The sequence below is a fragment of the Ipomoea nil genome, unplaced genomic scaffold (genome assembly GCF_001879475.1).
Source record: "Ipomoea nil cultivar Tokyo-kokei standard unplaced genomic scaffold, Asagao_1.1 scaffold2826, whole genome shotgun sequence".
Lineage (NCBI taxonomy): Eukaryota > Viridiplantae > Streptophyta > Magnoliopsida > Solanales > Convolvulaceae > Ipomoea > Ipomoea nil.
This window is the reverse complement of record NW_017619254.1, coordinates 635,274-656,700: the sequence shown is the minus strand read 5'-3', so window position 1 is coordinate 656,700 and position 21,427 is coordinate 635,274. Positions and strand designations below refer to the sequence as shown.

Sequence of the window (21,427 nt, the reverse complement as noted above, 5' to 3'; positions counted from 1 at the left end):
AACCACTCAAATATATGAATAGTTAAGATGTGGCACACAGCATCACCGTGTGGGATTTCTTAACCTTCCAATATAAAATACTCAGCGCATATATATCATTTTCTTTGCACATATTCTTTGCACCTATTGCCTATTAGAATATTGTTATATTCTTTGATTTACAGGGATTTTGTAATTTGAGATGTATACGGAGTAAATCTCACCTTGCAACCTTAGTTGACAAAGAATCACAATGAGATAAATCAGCTTAGGTTATTTATAATTGTCCAGCTCAAACCAAGAAGGCCGATCGACATCTCTTATGAAAGTTAACTTGAAATCTTATAATTACAGACTGTTCGACTAACTTCGTTGGGATTGCTCGAATATTATATTCTAATAGTGGGTAAAGTTGGGTTATTAAAAGAAATGTTATATGCCCAGGAAAGTGACTAAATGGTTGATGTGCCAATTGCCAACGCTTTAACTGGTCGAACTGTGTGCCAACGCAATCAGGGAAGGAGAAACACAAAATCAGCTCAATCTGAAAGCAACATCCATCTACTTTAATATATATACAACAAGAAAGATTCAGAAATCATCTTCATTAGTATAATCACAGTCATAGTTACCATCTTCATCATGATAAAACATATCCTCCCTATAACATTCTTCATCTTCCTGGCTCTCACACTGGTTCTCTTTGCAGCTTTTATGCACTGTGTCTGCTTCATCTTGTAGCTTAGATTTCTTGGCAGGTGGCTGCAGGTTATTACCAAACAGTGTTTGTGAGATGTAAAATAGATTAACATCTTAGAAATGGGCTGCCATTATTTCGAAGAAAATGAACAAAAACGTGAGCCATATGTAAAGAACAGACAGCACATACATTGTCATCATCAAACAGTGTCTCCAGCACATCAAAGTTGATTTTCGAACTTAGTCTCTGGAACACATGTAACATGGAAGTCAGGCAACTGGAATGAAAAGCCACATGCCTTCAACTGCCTTAAAGAAATAAATTAATAACCTTTCTTCTTCTGCTATTAATCTTTTATTAGTATTAGTTCTCTTTTATGTTGTCCTTTGGATGACGGTCTATAATGTTACATGAAACCTAAAGTTGTGATTCATGCATTCCATCTCAACTAAAAGTTGCTCTGATACCAAATTGAAGCATGTGTTCCACCTCAACTAAAAGCCTAAGCTGATAGTTGGATTGCACATTAATGGTTATATGCTCAACAGAATACCTTTTTCTGTAGCATTTGCCGGGTTGCTTCTGCAGCAGTCTGAGCAGGAGCAGCAGTTTTCGCTTCTGCAGCACGCTTCTGTCTTCGTTTCTGATTCAAAGACAATCAAAGAGCAAGGAAGACGATAAAACACTATACTATGAAGAATAATCCAAACTATACTATTACATTATAGATATACTTTATAGATCCATTTTTGACTAGTTTTCATGATTTGCTTTACAAAAGTTATAAGGGAGTGACCCCCGACCTCTCTTGATTTTGCCACAGCAGCGGCTGCTGCAACTGCAAGTTCGTATGCAGCTTGCACATCATCTGAAAGCCCGTCAAGATTGTTTAAAGCGGCAGCAGCTGCTTCTTTAGCTGCTTGCTCCTGCAAAGTAACATGGTAAGTGGGTTGAATCTACCTCTTATAAATCTCGATTGAGCATATAAGCAGAAGCATTGATTACCTGAATATATTCTTTGTTAAGTTCTTCCCAAATAATTCTCTTTATTCTGCTCTCCTCTTTAGTATTAATATACACGTTCATCTTTATATTGAAATATACACACAAAAGAAGTGACCATAAAGACCAAATTTTGCAGTATAAAATAAATAAGGGTATGCAAACTCATATTCACACACCTCAGCATCATCAATGTCGGAAAAGTTGTCTGTTTCATCATCAACAGAGGGCATGTTTGCAAACTTCTGGGAAGTGTCTCCACTATTGTCAGTGGCAGCTGCTGAAATAAATATAACATTTGAATATAAGAAAGCTGAGAACATAAATAGAAGTATAATCAAGTTCTGGGAATTGAAATTAATTCTTTGATAGTTTAGACAATGCATACAAGCATGTGAATCTGCCATCGTGTTCCCTTTCCCATTGTCTCCACTTTCTTCACAAGTCCACTCCCCTTCCTAAGCATTTGGATAAGCTTTTTCATGTGAGACATTAAAAACTCAATGTGAAAATAAACTTATAATATATCCTAGTAGTTCACATCCACAATTCGTATGTAAGCCAAAAGTAGAAATCAAAACATAATTCGAAAATGTCATTCATAACAACTCCTATTCAAAAGTTAAAGAACAAACATGATTGTGTTTTTGCAGAAACGGTGACCAGTTGTGACTACTTGTATATATAGTGTATGATTAAACAATAAACGTGATTCCTCAACTACCTGAACAGATGGTTTGGCTAATCTTTCGTTTTCAGAATTTTGAAAAGCTGGAGGGTCTGATCCGCCCATAAGACCCCCAGAGAGTTCAATAAACTGCATAAATGAAAAATTAGAAGCATTTGAAAAGTCATTCACAAAGAAACGTAGAGATGAACTGAAAGGATGCAGTCACCTCTGCATAGCAACTCCTGCAGAGCCCGTGAGCAAAGTGAGGTTCTTTGCCCTTGTGTTGGCAAAAAACTTCCTTCGTCACAAAGTCACTGGGCATTGTGTCTGGTAGTTTACAAGAACGATTCTCCTCTTCAATCTCCTTAGCTTTACACTCAAGCTCCTCAATCTAGTAAAGAATGGCAGGCAGGATTCACTAAATGAATGAGCCTTGCTCTCATAGGGTACAATATAGGCAATTCAGGATGGTCATGTCACTAATTAGTACTTACAGTTAAACTCCCAGAATCCGTAGTCTCAAATTCAAACAATCGTTTACTCAAAGTTGCTTCGCATATGTGGACGACTTTCACCTAAACAGCGCAAGTATATTGATAATAGTGTAGAAAAGATATCTGAGAGCAGAACTTAATTAACGGACCAACTTTTGCAATATATATACTTACAACATCAGATTTTGAATATCTGAACCCATAAGAAAGTGCAGAAATATACAATGCTGCACCACAAATCCCACCTGGTTTTCTACCAGTCTGCAATTAATTCAAAATTTTCACGAGAAAGGCCAGTTAGACATCACAAAACCATTCATCTATCAACTACAGAGAGTTATTTCAAAGAAAACCTGCATCCAATCTCGTTTCATGCTTGCAACAATCTGCAACGCTCTCTTTGATACGCCGCTCTTGTAGTCACCTTTCATTAAAACTGATGGAGGAAGAGAAGTCAAAATTATCTAAGCATTTTGGATGGAGATGCACCAATTCATAGAGACAATTAATCATTATCCTTAGCAATTTAGTTTAGACATCAGAAATGAGAAAAGGGGACAGATTTAAGACGAGGGATGAATTATTTTGACCATTAGTATAGCGATGCATGAAGAGGCTAGGATCAACAGGTTTCTGAACAATTGGATGTTCTTCGAGGCTCAAAAGCTTGCAAAGCTGTAAATATACAGCACCCAGTACATAACTATAAAATGAAAACGCAATAATTAATTCATATCAAACCAAGGTGAATCCAACATCCAAGACACTAAGATGAAAAGGTGTTTAATGAGTCGGAGAATATCTCTTACACGTTAACAGTCAATAACATGGCGAAATCAATAAGTAGAAAAGGTTTTGACTTTATCCTGCAAAAGAGACAGAAAATTCAGCATTTATCTCATCCCCCCCACCTTATTGAGTTACTCACCGACAAGCAATGTAGAGGCAGGATGCTGCAACATGAGCAGTTATCCGTCCTTTTGTAAAACTGCGTTCAAGAGCAATCTGGAATTACAGGTTCAAATAGACAGACATTTAGATTATTTTGATAACCTAAAAGTTTTCATACAATTCAAGAAAAGATATAGAGACCAACCCGATAAAAGGATGTAGCTTGTGGTCCAATATCATCAAGGAGATTCAATTTATGCATCAGATCTGTGATATGCCTGCTTCCTGTAGCATATTGTTGTTCTCCTCAAATATTTCATTTTTTGAAAACCATTTAATAGTTCCTTTATTGTTGTAGTCCAAAATCATCAAGGAAATTCGATTTACACATCACAAACCTTTCTCCAAAGTTCTCCCGAATGACTCCGAATATTCATTTTGCACACTCCTTACAAACTTTCCAGCTAATCGACTCTGCAGATAAACGTGGTTTAGTATCACGACAGACAGGAAACGAGGTTTCCCTAGACTCCTAGAAACTTATAAGTACAACCTAGGAGATTACACACACACTAACAAACACAGGATAAGTTACAGACCTCTCCTCCAGGGCCTTTGACAAATGTTGGATATTCAGCATAGACGTCTTGATAATGAACTCTTCCACACTCTGTGCAGCACCTGACAGAAGGGCAAGGGACGAAAAATATATCGATGATAACAACTAGCCATGATAATTCTAAGTTTCCCAGTAAAGCGAGCAGCCATATATACTCACGTGTATCCAGTATCATGATCGCGATCTGCAGGGCAGTCCCTGACACAATTTGGACACCATACCATGCCTCCCAACTATAAGTCTGTAACTGAAAACCGTCCATAAAAGGGTTTTAGCATCTCAAGCTTTCAACCAGACAAAATCCTAAACAGAAGAAGTAACTGTTGAGCATATAACCATTAATGTGCAATCCAACTATCAGCTTGGGTTTTTAGTTGAGATGGAGTACATGCTTCAATTGTAACATTTCAACATGTGTGGATATTAGTAGGTCTTTCTATTCAAAGTAGAAGTGGATAAAACAGAATCTAAACTAACAATTTTGCCCAGTTAGAATTTAATGTATAGAGCGCCCTGCTTAAATCTTTAATTTCAGCTGATTACTTAAACCTGACAAATTTATACCCCGAGAAAGCAAGATTCAGTGGGAAACATAAAACCCATAACAAACACTATTCACTCTTCCAACTATCACCATTTCTATTCACCAAACTCAAATTATCGCCATTCTTTGAAGGTTTGAGTTTTTGAATTTTCAAATTGCAGACAAATTAGTGAAAAATAAACAAACGGTAAGAACCTGTTTCGATCAGCTGATTCCCGATTAACCGGTTGGCCGTAGGAGGTGACTTCCGATATACTGCCGGCGTGGTGTTCATGCAGAGGAGAGGAGCTTTCTTGGTAACTGCAAAACGTTTTTTTTTAACTGCGGTTCGAAACCCTCATCTCAATCTCAATTGACTTAAGTTTAATGCCTAACAATCCACCCGATCACAAGCAACTTGTCAGACACTTAGGAGTTCTAAATATATTTATCATTTTCTAGTTCACTTCTTTGTGTGTTGGGCACTTAGGCCATCCGTACAAGTACGTCCAAAAATATTGTGTCTATAATTAATATATTATGTGTCTATAAATAAATAAATTAAAAACACATAACATGAACCTACTGAAACACAAAGAACCAATAACGCCTCCATTGAGGCTCGAACTCATATAAGTACATAGTTTGTTAATTGTAGACATATAATATGTTAACTACAAATGTAAAATCTGAATGTCATTTTATACTAAAATTCACAATGCAAGATGAATCCTAGTCCATAATATAAATTGCCCAACAGAAGTCATATCCCAATGTTATGGCGCAAATTATGTTGTGGAAACGTGTTCACTATGCGCATGGTGAACACAGGGGTAGATTCATAATTTCTATGTTGTAAATTCATAATTTTGTTTTTCATTTATTGTTAACGACGTTTCTCTCTTCGCAATCGCATTATTTTGTCTTCGCAGTACAGATATTATGAAATTACAGTACAGAAATTATGAATATACAGTATAAAAATTATGAATCTACAGTATAGATGTTATGAATCTAAAATATAGAAATTATGAATCTACAATTTAAAAATTATGAATATATTACGTATTCACCATGCGCATAGTGAACATGATTCCACAGTATAATTATTGCTGTTATGGGCTCAAGGCCTAAAATTAGCCTGTTGAGTAAAGAGAAAATTTTCCCCATTTTCATACAAAATACTCCAAATGACAAATGGGCTGCCATTTAAGCCCATTGTGGCCTATATTTCATTTTTTCTTTGGATAAATATGGCCTATATTTCCTATTTTCTTTCTTCTTCAATGAAGAAGATTCAACAGAGAAATGAGCATTGATATTTTTATTACTAGTAAGATTCGAATATGAAGCGCCATGAAATGACTCTCCCAAATAGGAAGTTATAGGTTCAAACCCTAGTAGATATGGTATTTTCTCGTTAAGTTTCAATAGGTTGTGATGGATATATTGGATTCGGAGAGACGGACCCGAGAAGCCCCTCGGCCCAATCAATTGGGCCGTGGCCGAGTCGGCCACATATGGGCTCGGTACACCCGAGCCCACCACCATGGACTCGGCCACTGCCGAGCCGGTCCATGGTGGACTCGGCTAGGCCAAGCTCGGCACGTGCCCAGCTCGGCCGTGCCGAGTCGGCCCGCCTTGGACCCGGTCCCGGAGGGGACGCGGTCAAAGCGGGCCGATCCAACTAACCCCGATCCTAGGGGTGCGGTTAGGGGGTTTGAGCTGATATAAAAGGACTCCCTCTTGTCCTAAACAGGGACACGACACACAACACAACAGATTCCTGAATTGCTATCTTCTAGCCTTATTGTCCTAATCAAGCCTTGTAATAGCTTATTAGCGATAATTAATACAATATACGGTCCCTGCGACCTACAGTCCCCGCGACCTTATTATATCTTTGCGTCATATTATTTATTTCGTACGTAGACTTATCCGGGTTTAATAATTCGGGCTACCCCCGGGGAATTAAATTCATCATTGGTGCTCTTGTTGAGAGCTGCTGTACAAGTTTGAGCGCTCTCCCCATTATCATTCATCCACAGCGATGACGAGATCGAGATCCAACTCTCGCCACACCAACGGTTCCCGCGGCACCCAGCTCGTCGCAAACGGGAACGGCCCCAACAGGGCCCCCAGCGTCCAACCGACCGCCTCCAACAGGTCGGGAGGAGACCTGAGGGCCCAGCTCACCAACCACCGCAGCAGTGGTGTACCACCCCCCGTGGCTCCCGCTGCTACGGCTCCCGCTACCGCTCCAACTCGCGCCCTCATCCAGGAGGGGGGTGGCGGTCTTCGAACAAGCCTCCACGGCACTGGCCCGTGTTGCGGCGGGCCTTCGGGCAGAGGAACAAGCCGACCTAGGCGCCACCCAAGGGGGCGTGCCGCCGAGCGCCATACCGCCTCCACCTCTCTCCCGGGGGCGCAGCGGGCCGAGCGCCGTGCCACCTCCGGCACGGGCCACACAAGGAGAAGTCAACTCCCCCCGCCCGACGGACAGACGAGGAGGAGGGAGCTCCCGCCTAGACCGTCAGCACGGTGATGATGGAAGGGCCCCAACTCAAACCAGGCCCGCCCTGGAACGGTTGGGCGAGCGCGTGTCGGCACGGGACAGGTTGGGTCCGAGGCCGGTCGCCAATGACCCACCAGCGGCCGAATCGTGCTCCCGCAGGCCGCCACGACAAGCGACGGGCACTCGGAGGTCGCCAAGTCGCGGACCCCGAGCTCGACCGCAACAGGAGGCGGGCTCGCGTAGATCCCCAGACCGTGAGACTCGAGCTCCCCCGCGACGCGGACAGCCCGCCCGGGTGGAGCGAACAGGTGAGACAAATGGCCGAGTCCCGAGCTCCAACCGGGACGAGGTCGAGCAGTTACGAAGAAGGATGGACGAGCTCCAGAAGAAGTTCGATGAAAGGGACGGGTCCTCAGAGTCCAATGACATACTGTCCACCCCGTTCGTGAGTTCTATCATGAGAAAGCATATATAAACAAATACTACATGTAACAGGGTTAATAGTACTTAAAAAAGAAAAAAAGTAAGATTCAAATTTATTTAGTATACTAGTTTTTTACGCGCATTGCGCGATTGGGATAATGCCCAATATTTTTTTTTTTTAAATAAGTACTTTAAAGTATATTAAGGCAAGATTATATTGAAATTGTTCATGCATAGATAATTGAAGGTTGAATTTGCGTATTTAAATAGGTAATTCTTCTCCCAAAGGTTGAGTCCCCAACCCCAAAGGCCCCCCACACTCTGACTCGACAGAGCATTGTGGGAAGTTGTAAATCACGGTGACTCAATGGTTTAGTAGACAGGACCAAATGCCGGTGCGAACAAGGAATCTGCCCACTTTGGACATATATTCCCGCACTGCCGCGGCCGAGGTTCAAACCTTGGTCTCTTCTCCGAAATACTGCCCACTAAACCATTGAGCTAAGCCCGTGCGGGTTAAATAGGTAATTCTAAGTTTACAAATGCAAGATAATATAGTCAAGATTGATTATAATTGTCAATAAAATAATTGTATAGGTATGGTTGAAACCAAATACGGGACATAAGGGAGAACAAATAAAAATTAGGGCATAAAATATTAAATATATACTAATATTGTTTGAGAAGATTTCGACATTAGGATTTGTGGTTAAGTTCTATTAAGACTTTAATATTAGAATTAGATTAATGGTGTAATTATAATTCTATATTAGACGTTAATATTAGAATTAGACTAACGGTGAATTAACGAAAAAGTTAAATGGATAATCATATAATTAAGGATAAATTAGAAAAACTTTTAAAAAAATTAAAACCTGAACAATTTGAATCATTCATTTGATTTAATAATTTGGCGGTCATTTTTTCTACCCAATGTTAATAATTAAATAAATTCGTTGGTCAAATCCGCTAATATAATCCGTAACTGCTGATTGTCAAACAAGGACATTGCAAGGTAGTTCTCACTTCAATTTGTTGTGTGATTTGAATACTCTCTTTGTCACAAAATCTCTCAAGTAGTTAATATGGTTGGCTTTATTAATTATATATATTTTTAATTTTTTCATGGTATTAATAAAATACTTGGTAAATAAATATAACATTATTTTGTATTATAACTTTGATATTTAATTAGAAAATAGTGCACAAAAAAAAATAATAGACAATGTAGTGAATATAATCAATTGATGAATTTGAATGTAAAAATTTTTACATTTGAGAAAAATAAAGACAATATAACTAATGAAAATATTTCTCTTAATTAATTTATTGATAATGAATAATTTTTTTTTTACTGAATTAAGACATTGTAAGGACAATGTAGCGAATATAATCAATTAATAAATTTGAATATAAAGAATTTTTATATTGTAGAAAAATAAAGACAATATAACTAATACAATTATTTCTCTTATTTAATTTATTGATAATGAATAATTTTTTTTGAATAATGGACACATAATTCTAAATTAAAGAAATACATATCTATAATTTTTTGTGGTAGCTACTAAATTATTATTTATATAATTTAATAAGAGTAAAATAGAATACTAATTATGCCAACTTTGATTGGGATGAGGTTCGAACCTAAGACTTTTTTTTTTTTTTTATTGAAATCAATGAGTAAGTTAACGGTGAACTAACGGCAATTCTTAAAATTTTAATGGAATTAGTAACGGTCTGTGGTATTTTAGAAAATTTTAGTGTAAAATTTAAATCTTATCAATATTTTAATCAATCTGAGCCATTCATTTGATTAAAATCTGTGACCGTCATTTTTTCTACCTAACTCTCTTGGGCTCTTATTAGTATAGTAGATTCATTTGATTTAATAATTTGACGGTCATTTTTTCTACCCAATGTTAATAATTAAATAAATTCGTTGGTCAAATCCGCTAATATAATTTGTAACTGCTGATTGTCAAACAGGGACATTGCAAGGTAGTTCTCACTTCAATTTGTTGTGTGATTTGAATACTCTCTTTGTCACAAAATCTCTCAATTAGTTAATATGGTTGACTTTATTAATTATACATATTTTTTAATTTTTTCATGGTATTAATAAAATACTTGGTAAATAAATATATAGCATTATTTTGTATTATAACTTTGATATTTAATTAGAAAAATAGTGCACAAAAAAAATAATAGACAATGTAGTGAATATAATCAATTGATGAATTTGAATGTAAAAATTTTTACATTTGAGAAAAATAAAGACAATATAACTAATGAAAATATTTCTCTTAATTAATTTATTGATAATGAACAATTTTTTTTACTGAATTAAGACATTGTAAGGACAATGTAGCGAATATAATCAATTAATAAATTTGAATATAAAGAATTTTTATATTGTAGAAAAATAAAGACAATATAACTAATACAATTATTTCTCTTATTTAATTTATTGATAATGAATAATTTTTTTTTGAATAAAGGCATTGTGGACACATAATTCTAAATTAAAGAAATGCATATCTATAATTTTTTGTTGTAGCTACTAAATTATTATTTATATAATTTAATAAGAGTAAAATAGAGTACTAATTATGCCAACTTTGATTGGGATGAGGTTCGAACCTAAAACTTTTTTTTTTTTATTGAAATCAAGTAAGTTAACGGTGAACTAACGGCAATTCTTAAAATTTTAACGGAATTAGTAACGGTGTGTGGGTATTTTAGGAAATTTTAGTGTAAAATTTAAATCTTATCAATCTTTTAATCAATCTGAGCCATTCATTTGATTAAAATCTGTGACCGCCATTTTTTCTACCCATTATAGGCCTAACTCTCTTGGGCTCTTATTAGTATATATATACTAGTTTTTTACGCGCATTGCGCGATTGGGATAATGCCCAATATTTTTTTTTTTAAATAAGTACTTTAAAGTATATTAAGGCAAGATTATATTGAAATTGTTCATGCATAGATAATTAAAGGTTGAATTTGCGTATTTAAATAGGTAATTCTTCTCGCAAAGGTTGAGTTCCCAACCCCAAGGGCCCCCCACATTCCGACCCGACAGAGCATTGTGGGAAGTTGTAAATCACGGTGACTCAATGGTTCAGCAGACAGGACCAAATGCCGGTGCGAACAAGGAATCTACCCACTTTGGACATAATTCCCGCACTGCTGCCGCCGAGGTTCAAACCTTGGTCTCTTCTCCAAAATACTGCCCACTAAACCATTGAGCTAAGCCCGTGCGGGTTAAATAGGTAATTCTAAGTTTACAAATGCAAGATAATATAGTCAAGATTGATTATAATTGTCAATAAAATAATTGTATAGGTATGGTTGAAACCAAATACGGGACATAAGGGAGAACAAATAAAAATTAGGGTATAAAATATTAAATATATACTAATATTGTTTGAGGAGATTTCGACATTAGAATTTGTGGTTAAGTTCTATTAAGACTTTAATATTAGAATTAGATTAATGGTGTAATTATAATTCTATATTAGGCGTTAATATTAGAATTAGACTAACGGTGAATTAACGGTATTTAACGGAAAAGTTAAATGGATAATCATATAATTAAGGATAAATTAGAAAAACATTAAAAAAAATTAAAACCTGAACAATTTGAACCATTCATTTGATTTAATAATTTGACGGTCATTTTTTCTACCCAATGTTAATAATTAAATAAATTCGTTGGTCAAATCCGCTAATATAATCCGCTAACTACTGATTGTCAAACAAGGACATTGCAAGGTAGTTCTCACTTCAATTTGTTGTGTGATTTGAATACTCTCTTTGTCACAAAATCTCTCAAGTAGTTAATATGGTTGGCTTTAATTAATTATATATATTTTTAATTTTTTCATGGTATTAATAAAATACTTGGTAAATAAATATATAGCATTATTTTGTATTATAACTTTGATATTTAATTAGAAAAATAGTGCACAAAAAAGATAATAGACAATGTAGTGAATATAATCAATTGATGAATTTGAATGTAAAAATTTTTACATTTGAGAAAAATAAAGACAATATAACTAATGAAAATATTTCTCTTAATTAATTTATTGATAATGAATAATTTTTTTTCACTGAATTAAGACATTGTAAGGACAATGTAGCGAATATAATCAATTAATAAATTTGAATATAAAGAATTTTTATATTGTAGAAAAATAAAGACAATATAACTAATACAATTATTTCTCTTATTTAATTTATTGATAATGAATAATTTTTTTTTTGAATAAAGACATTGTGGACACATAATTCTAAATTGAAGAAATACATATCTATAATTTTTTGTTGTAGCTACTAAATTATTATTTATATATAATTTAATAAGAGTAAAATAGAGTACTAATTATGCCAACTTTGATTGGGATGAGGTTCGAACCTAAGACCTTTTTTTTTTTTAATTGAAATCAATGAGTAAGTTAACGGTGAACTAACGGCAATTCCTAAAATTTTAACGGAATTAGTAACGGTGTGTGGGTATTTTAGGAAATTTTAGTGAAAAATTTAAATCTTATCAATCTTTTAATCAATCTGAGCCATTCATTTGATTAAAATCTGTGACCACCATTTTTTCTACCTATTATAGGCCTAACTCTCTTGGGCTCTTATTAGTATATATATATAGTATAATAGTAATAATAGTATATATATATATATATATATATATATATATATATATATATATATAGTAGATATTATTACGAGCATATGATATTTATTAACCTTTTATAGGATTTGAACCCTACCGCTACTAATAAAACAAAACTTTATTTTGAATTGTGGCCGAAGCATGCAACATATGGTACATGATTAAATATATCCATGGACGGTGTATGGTTCTCTAGCTAGTTACCATGGGTACTAGATAAAAAAAAAAAAAAAAAAAAAAAAAAAAGGCAAATTATCCCATGGATCAGGATCCAGCTTACATTATAAACTCGAGTTAAATATCATTCAGATCATATTATGCGCCTAAGTTAGGTGCCTGTAAATAAATTGAATGCGCATAATATGTTAACTATAATCACATAATATGTGGTTAATATATTGGCCTTGTTTGGTAAAATAGTTAGCCTATCAACTAATTTTGGCTTATTTGACCACTATTAATTGTTTGACTTGGTTAAAAAATCAATATAAATATTTGGTTAATTAGCTTTTTGAAACTTTAAAATGCCAAAATTCAAAAAGCTGCTCAAAGCAACTTTTTTAATTAGCTTTTTGAGAAAAGAAATTATACCAAACAGCTAATTTATCAAACATCTTTCTACAATCAACTAATGTTATCAACTAGTTATACCTTCTAATTAACTCAATCCGCTAACAGCTAACAACCATTTACCAAACAGGGCCATTAATCCCATTATGTGTTTGTTGTCAAATATTACATTTATGCAATTAACAAAATAAGTATTTTCAATTTATTTACAAACACATAATTTATTAACTGTACCCACATAATATGTTAATTGCAGACACATAATTGTTTTAACTAATATTCACAATACAAGGTGGACCATGGTATATGGTATAACAATTGCTAAAAACAAGTAGCTCATAACCAAAGGTCAAGAGTTTGATCCTTGACCTTTGGATATGGAACAACCTTAAATTTACATACCAACTGTCCCACCAAAAAGAGGTACAGTGAAAACCCTGGATACAAAATAGAATAAAATTAAATTTTTATAAAAAAAAAGTAGCTCAGATTTTTCATCTGCCAGCATGCAACATATCCAATTGTGGATGGATACCATTTTTTTTGGCCTTGGTCGTCCTGTAACATTAAATATCTGTGTGAGTGTCGGCAAATTATGCTATGCGCACGTTGCGCACATTGCAAGGTGCGCACGGCGCTAAAACGGCGTCTTTTTCACTGAAAACGACGCCGTTTTAATAAAAAAAAAATTGTTTGAAACGCCGTTAACGGTGTTAACGGCATATTCGTTATGAAATTATGAATATACAGTTATGACATTATGAATATACAGTTATGACATTATGAATGTACAGTTATAAAATTATGAATGTACATTTATGGAATTATGAACTTACAATTATGAACTTACAATTATGAACATAGAGCTTCGAAAATTATGAATGTTCGGTATGGAATTATGAATATATAGTATGGAATTATGAATGTACAGTTATGAAATTATGAATGTACAGTTATGGAATTATGAATGTACAGTTATGAAATTATGAATGTACAGTTATGAAATTATGAACATAGAACTCTGACATTATGAATTTACAGTTATTGAATTATGAATGTACAATTACGGAATTATGAATGTACAGTTATGGAATTATGAATGTACAGTTATGAAATTATGAACACAAAGCTGTGAATATATACTCCTATAACGAAGTGGTCTGAAAATAATTTTTTTTTTTTTTTAAAAAGGAAGATAACGGTGCCTGACGACACTGTTACCGTGCCCATGATGCACACTGGGCACGATTCCACAGCATAACGTCTCGTGAGTGTGTGTTAGGAGATGTTATGCCATGGAACCGTGTTCACCATGGTTGGTGAACACGGTTCCATACGACACCGTTTAGAGTGAGTGGGACTAACGGTGCCCGTAAGTGGCACCGTTAACTCCCACCACTCACATTTTTTTTTTAAAAAAAAAAAATTAAACGCGCCATAGCATTTCCGCTTCTCCACTACGCCATTTCACTTCCTCTCCAAGCAACCTCCATCGCTCTGCTCTCTGGAACACCACTCTCGAGCTCTCTTCTATCGCTTCATCTTCCCCAGCCATTTCCTTCGATCACTCTCAAACACTCTGCTCCACAGCCATTCACCTCTGCTCTCGGATTCCTCGTTCTCGCATTTGTAAAACAAAATTTGACGTTCTCACGTAGCTATCAAAGGATACAGCCTCTCCATTGCTCATTCTCAACGTTCCTTCACTTGTATTACAGGTATTTTCGTGTTTATGATTTAGGGTATTTGTATTCTGTGTACATATTTCGAAATTTTGAAATGGGGTTTTGAATGTAATGTTATGAGCTTATGAATGTATATCTGTAGCATTATATACGTGTAGATTAACCATTATGAATTGATTCGTATATGGTTTTTACTGCTGTTTATTCACTTTCTATGCAAGCTTTGAATGTCCATAACGTCCATTCACTTATGTATTTTATGTCATGCAAATATGTATTTTATGTCATGCAAATATGTATTTTCTGTGTGAGATTATGAATTTTCTATTGTGCCTATGAAATTACATTTTTGCTGTTATGAACTTTCTTATATGTGGTTATGTATTTTCTGTTAGAGATTATGAATTTTCTCGTAGGAGAGTATGAATTCTGTATTGTGAGTTGTCAATTTTATGTTCTGTAGTTATGAATTTTCTATGTTGCAGTTATGAACTTTCTGTTTTGGAGTTATGAATTTTCTGTCCTGAGGTTATGAATTTTCTTTGTGAGATATTATGAATTGTATGTTACTATACTATCAATTATATGTGACTATTATTGATGGACAATATGGAATTATGGATTTTCTCATATGAGATTATGGATTCTGATCTATATTGCAGTTATGAACTTTCTGTTCTAAGGTTATGAATTTTCTGTTCTGGTATTATGAATTTTCTTTGTGAAATTATGAATTTTATGTTACTATATTACCAATTATGTGTAACTGTTATTGAAGGACATTATATTCTTTTCGGTAGAGCATGGCTGGATTTATTCGGCACTCCCCATCCCCCCTCTACTGAAATAAGGAATATATTTTCCTTCCATCAATCTATATTATATGTTGTATATGAGTTACTTGCTTTCTAACGTTTTTAATAAAAGCAATGGACACTGCTCAACGAAGGACAACACGCTCACAAACAAAGGCAGTCTTGAGCTCTCAAGCTGCAGAACCATCACAACCCTCACAGACGGCGGCTGAACACAACACTGCAGTCACCCCTACAACAAAAAGCAAGAGAAAACGAACAACACGGGCTGTACTTGACTCACAGGCTGCTCAACCATCCCAGCAGCACTCTGATGACCTGCTCGAGCAAGAAGTTATTAGAGAAAAGAGGTCAAAGCAAATAAATGACAGACATAGGGGCAACACAGACATTGGAGGTGATTGTGCAGAGGGGAGTTCTACTCCCTACTTCAGCACACGGATGGGACCAAAGACCATGTTTAGGCTTGTACAACAACTACTGCCAGAACAAAAACAAGCTGTCCGTGATATTGGATTTGGAGCCCTGTTGGACCTTCAATTGTGCGCAAATGAGTCACAATTAGTTCAGTATTTGATAGCCAACTTTGAGGTTTTCCAAACACATTTCAAGCTGGAGAACGACAAGCTCACAGTTGATGAAGAGGACGTTGAGTACACTCTTGGCATTCCAAGAGGAGAAAAGAAGGTTGTTGAGGCCCCAAAATATGATGAACAGGGGACACCAGAATACAGGGCTCTCTTGAAAAGCTGGAGGGAACGGTGGAATATTAAGCTTGGTTCCCCAGTCACTACCCAGATGGGAGATGTCATAGTTCAGAGGGGAGATTCTGGAGATGACTTTAAGAGAGACTTCATGGTCTTGACTGTTTCATGCATGATGAGGGGATTTCAGAACCGCTACTGCAACAACAGAATCCTCAACTCCTTGATTAATGTTGATGAGATAAAGGAGTACAACTGGTGTGGCTACACCTACAACTCTCTGATCAAGTCCATCGAGCAGTACAGGAAGAAAAGTAATAGCTTCTTTACTGGACCAATGACATTCATATTGGTAAGCTCTAGCTCCACTTATGAATCTTATGATATTCAGATTGTAGATTATATGTGTTAGATTATGAATTTTCCTCTATGTGATTATGAATTTTTCTCTATGTGATTATGAACTTTCCTCTATGTCTCAGATTATGAATCTTCCTTTATCTGATTATGAATTTTCCTTTATGTGATTATGAGTTTTCCTATATGTGATTATGAATTTAGAGTATGTGCTTATGTATTTTATGCTATTCAGATTTTATGAGAATTATGTGTCAGATTATGAATTTTCCTTTGCCAGATTATGAACTTTCATTTACCAGTTTATGAACTTTCCTCTATGTGATTATGAATTTTCCTCTATGTCTCAGATTATGAATCTTCCTTTATCTGATTATGAATCTTCCTTTATGTGATTATGAATTTTCCTATATGTGATTATGAATTTAGAGTATGTGCTTATGTATTTTATGCTATTCAGATTTTATGAGAATTATGTGTCAGATTATGAATTTTCCTTTGCCAGTTTATGAACTTTCATTTACCAGTTTATGAACTTTCCTTTACCAGTTTATGAATTTTCCTCTATGTGATTATGAATTTTCCTCTATGTCTCAGATTATGAATCTTCCTTTATCTGATTATGAATTTTCCTTTATGTGATTATGAATTTTCCTATATGTGATTATGAATTTAGAGTATGTACTTATGACTCTTATGCTGTTTAGATTTTATGAGAATTATATGTGTCATATTATGAATTTTCCTTTATGTGATTATGAATTTACAGTATGTACTTATGAATTTTATGCTATTTACATTTTGTGAGAATTGTATTTGTCAGGTTATGAATTTTCCTTTATTTGATTATGAATGTTCCTTTATGTAATTATGAATTTTCCTTGTTATCATTATGAATGTTCTTATAGTATTATGCAATAATGAATCTCATAATAGAAAGTTCATAATTGCATAACATAAAATCCATAATATGATAGTTGAATATAATGTTCATATGGATTATGAATTTTCTATTATGATATTATGAATTTTCTGTAGTGTAATTATGAATTCTGTGATTATAACTTTTTTATTTTACCTTTTTGTTCAACATTGTAGCTATTCTACTTTGATCGGGTCCAATTCAAAGGAATGAGCATTCAAAGAACATATCCAAGCATTACTGCATGGACAAGTAAACTTGCACGGCAAAGGGTTTCCGCTGAGAAAAGGTCGGGCGGATATGGTAAAGGGAAAGTTATCCCTCGTATTGCAAAGCCTACTGCTGATTGTATCGCTTCTACTTCCGCCCAACCAGTCCCAACCATCTCTGTGCCGCCGTCTAGTGTTGATAGGGTCACGCGGGTTCTACAACGCCTTGCTGCTGATGTCTTGGAATTCGGTGAGGCTATGGCTGAAGTTGGCAGACAAAACGCACCGGTGGATGTTATGAAGGCCGCATTTTCTGGAATTTCCACCATGATTGGCGTTGCAAGCACAATAGAAAGACCACCAACTCCAACCTCCTCTCAACTAGACGACATCTTCTTTGGCCAAGAGTCTTTCACAAAGGCTGTTGATGCCTTGGTTGAAGCCTTCCATAAGACCAATCGGCAAATGGAGATTGACCCTCCCTCATTTGATTTAGGGATCTCTTATACCCCGGCACCATTGGTTGATGAACCACGTGAGCAAAGTGCAATGGATGAAGATGAATTGGATGCCCTTGTTGAGAACATTGTGAAAGACACTCCCGGTGCTGCTGATGCTGCTACACTCTCTACTACTCCTACCGCTATCCCTGCTACAACCCCTACTGATACGCTTGGTGCTACGGCTGTTTCTTCCCCTGCTGCTTTCCCTGCTCCTACGCATGTTCCTACCACTGCTGCTACCCCTACTGCTTCATCTTCTGAAGCATATGCTGCTACTCCTGCTACATCAAGTTCTGAAAGACGAGAAATAACTCCATTGATCAAGGTTCCATTCGCCAGAGATGTCCCTGATGCTGCTAATACTTCTACGCCTGCTGCTACACTACCTGCTACCCTCGACGATATTGATAGGTAAACTAATTAGAATATGAAATTGTGTTATGAACTTTCTGATATTATATTATGACTTTTCTTCTGAAATATTATTAATTTTCACATATGAGATTATGAGTTTTCTATTATGAGTATTAAATTACATTTTTGATATTATTAACTTTCTGATATGCAGTTATGTATTTTCTGTTCTGTATTTATGAATTTTATGTACTGCAGTTATGAACTTTCTAACCTGAAATTGTGCAACTATGATGATATTAACTATCTTCGTGTGTTTACAGTGCATTTCTGGACAGTGAATCTGATGTCGAGGATGTCACCAGGCGAAAGAGACCAGTCCGGAAATACAAAAACATCCCGTTAAACTTGAGATCACCTTTTTGGACAAAGAATGTGCCATTTGTCCATAATGCCAGTGTGACCGAGAGGGCCGTATCAAACTACGCCTTCATGGATGTTTCTACAGATCATCCAGTGGAGTATGTTTGACTCTAACCATTTAGAAAACTTTTTATTTTCATTTATATTTCACATTTACAACCATATATTAATTTATTTACCTATTTATCAAAATTTTTTGTTCATGTAGTGAAACTCTGTTTATCTTTGATGATTTCTCAATGACAAGAGGAGATTTCCACACCCTCCGAAGCGGTGAAATTTTTAACACATTCATAGATGTATGGGCGTTGAGGCTTACACTCCTCAACACAAAACGGGCGTTGGGGAAGCCAAAGTGCATCTATTTTAGCACGTTGGTACATGTAAGTTAATAACAACAATTTTTACTCTGCTCACTTCTGAATCTCCTGTTAAACCATTCTGTATTTTATGTCATGTAAATATGTATTTTATATTTGTGATTATGAATTTTCTATTGTGAGTTTATAAAGATACATTTTTGATATTATGAACTTTCTGATGTGAGATTATGTATTTTCTGTGTGAAATTATGAATTTTCCCATATGGCATTATGAATTTTCTATTTGTGAGTTATGAAATTACAACTTTGATATTATGAATTTTCAGTTCTGTGGTTATGTATTTTCTTTGTAATATTATGGATTTTAAGTATTTTCTGTGTGTGATTATGAATTTTCTCATATCATATTATGAATTTTCTATTGTGAGTTTATGAAGTTACATTTTTGATATTATGAACTTTCTAATGTGAGATTATGAATTTTCCCATATGGCATTATGAATTTTCTATTGTGAGTTATGAAATTACAACTTTGATATTATGAATTTTCTGTTTTGTTGTTATGTATTTTCTTTGTAATATTATGGATTTTATGTTATGATATCATGAATTACGTATGACTGCCATTACATATTGCACAACTTATCATTGATACGTATTTTTTTCCCCTTAGCTTCAACTCGACCCATCTGAACAGTGGATGAAGAATCTTCCGCTTCAAAAGCGGAAGGATAATTTCAATGAGCGATTACAGTATGAGATTTCAAAATTTGAAAATCTTGATGTCAATGATGCTGATTTGGTAATTTATAATTACCCACCTTCAACATTTATTCATTAATTACATATTTCTTCTCTATTCTAACTACTTCTTTTGATGTTAGCTATTTTTCCCCGTGCTTCGACACGAACACTACTTTGTTGTCTGCATCAACACCATCTCAAAAAGTGTTGAAACCATTGACAACAAGATGTTGCCGAAGGGTGTTACTGAAGCTGACAAGTATGAAGATTGCCCAAATCTACTGGTAACTTAACCTTAAACTTGACCTTTCAAACGTTTGTTATACATTTCATGTGAATCATAATCACACTAGTTTCATTTTTGTCCAGATGAATGCTTTGAAAGAGTACTTGACTGCAGAAAAATCCCCCCTACTCCGTAAGATACAAAACCTTCCTGTATCATACTTGGCCATTCCTTGGAAGGAGCTTGACAATGTCATTGATTGTGGCATATATGTCATGCGACACATGGAGTCCTACAAGGGGAATGTTCAAGATTGGGACAGTGGATTCAAGATAGGCACCCATGTAAACGTAAGAGTATAAGATATATTAATTTCAACTTAGATTTGCTTTTTTTTTTTTTTGTTTTGTTTTTTAACATCTTTTTATTTTTTTTTTTGAAGGCTAACTTCATTTGGGAGCTTAGAGCTAAATATGCATCAAACATTATCACATGGGGTAGGAACACTGAAAGATTGCGAGTTATGAAGGCAGCCAAGGATCTCTCAAAGAAGAAGTGAAACTATACCGCTTTTTGGTGTTTGAATATGTTGTGAACATGAAGCAAATCTTGACTGTTGATATTTTGTAATGTGCACAGATATTTTGCACCTATGAATACACAATCTATTGCTGGTAAATGAAAGTTCATAAACTGGCAAAAGGAAAATTCATAATCTGACACATAATTCTCATAAAATCTGAATAGCATAAAATACATAAGCACATACTCTAAATTCATAATCACATATAGGAAAATTCATAATCACATAAAGGAAGATTCATAATCAGATAAAGGAAGATTCATAATCTGAGACATAGAGGAAAATTCATAATCACATAGAGGAAAATTCATAAACTGGTAAGGGAAAGTTCATAAACTGGTAAATGAAAGTTCATAAACTGGCAACGGAAAATTCATAATCTGGCACATAATTCTCATAAAATCTGAATAGCATAAAATACATAAGCACATACTCTAAATTCATAATCACATATAGGAAAATTCATAATCACATAAAGGAAAATTCATAATCAGATA

General features: G+C 35.0%; 1 protein-coding gene across 6 annotated transcripts; it reads right to left on the bottom strand.

The window, feature by feature from the left end:
* Window positions 1-428: 428 nt before the first annotated feature.
* LOC109159305 (transcription factor IIIB 60 kDa subunit-like) lies at window positions 429-21,385 on the bottom strand. Of its 6 annotated transcripts, none has more exons than XM_019307417.1 (20): window positions 5,095-5,423; window positions 4,515-4,658; window positions 4,336-4,417; window positions 4,135-4,210; window positions 3,942-4,021; window positions 3,774-3,850; window positions 3,655-3,711; window positions 3,436-3,548; window positions 3,199-3,281; window positions 3,020-3,106; window positions 2,846-2,926; window positions 2,578-2,742; window positions 2,406-2,498; window positions 2,070-2,139; window positions 1,861-1,961; window positions 1,685-1,765; window positions 1,483-1,605; window positions 1,233-1,322; window positions 869-925; window positions 429-741 (listed from the first exon to the last, which is right to left on the bottom strand). In XM_019307417.1, the coding sequence occupies exons 2-20, from the start codon at window positions 4,577-4,579 to the stop codon at window positions 571-573; spliced, it is 1,752 nt and encodes a 583-aa protein (XP_019162962.1). In that variant the 5' UTR covers window positions 4,580-4,658; window positions 5,095-5,423; the 3' UTR covers window positions 429-570. The 6 variants fall into 6 exon arrangements, with proteins under 6 accessions (XP_019162962.1, XP_019162961.1, XP_019162964.1 ...); XM_019307416.1 differs by having other exon boundaries at window positions 4,515-4,602; XM_019307419.1 differs by having other exon boundaries at window positions 1,861-1,958; window positions 4,515-4,602.
* Between the last annotated feature and the right edge of the window lie 42 nt (window positions 21,386-21,427).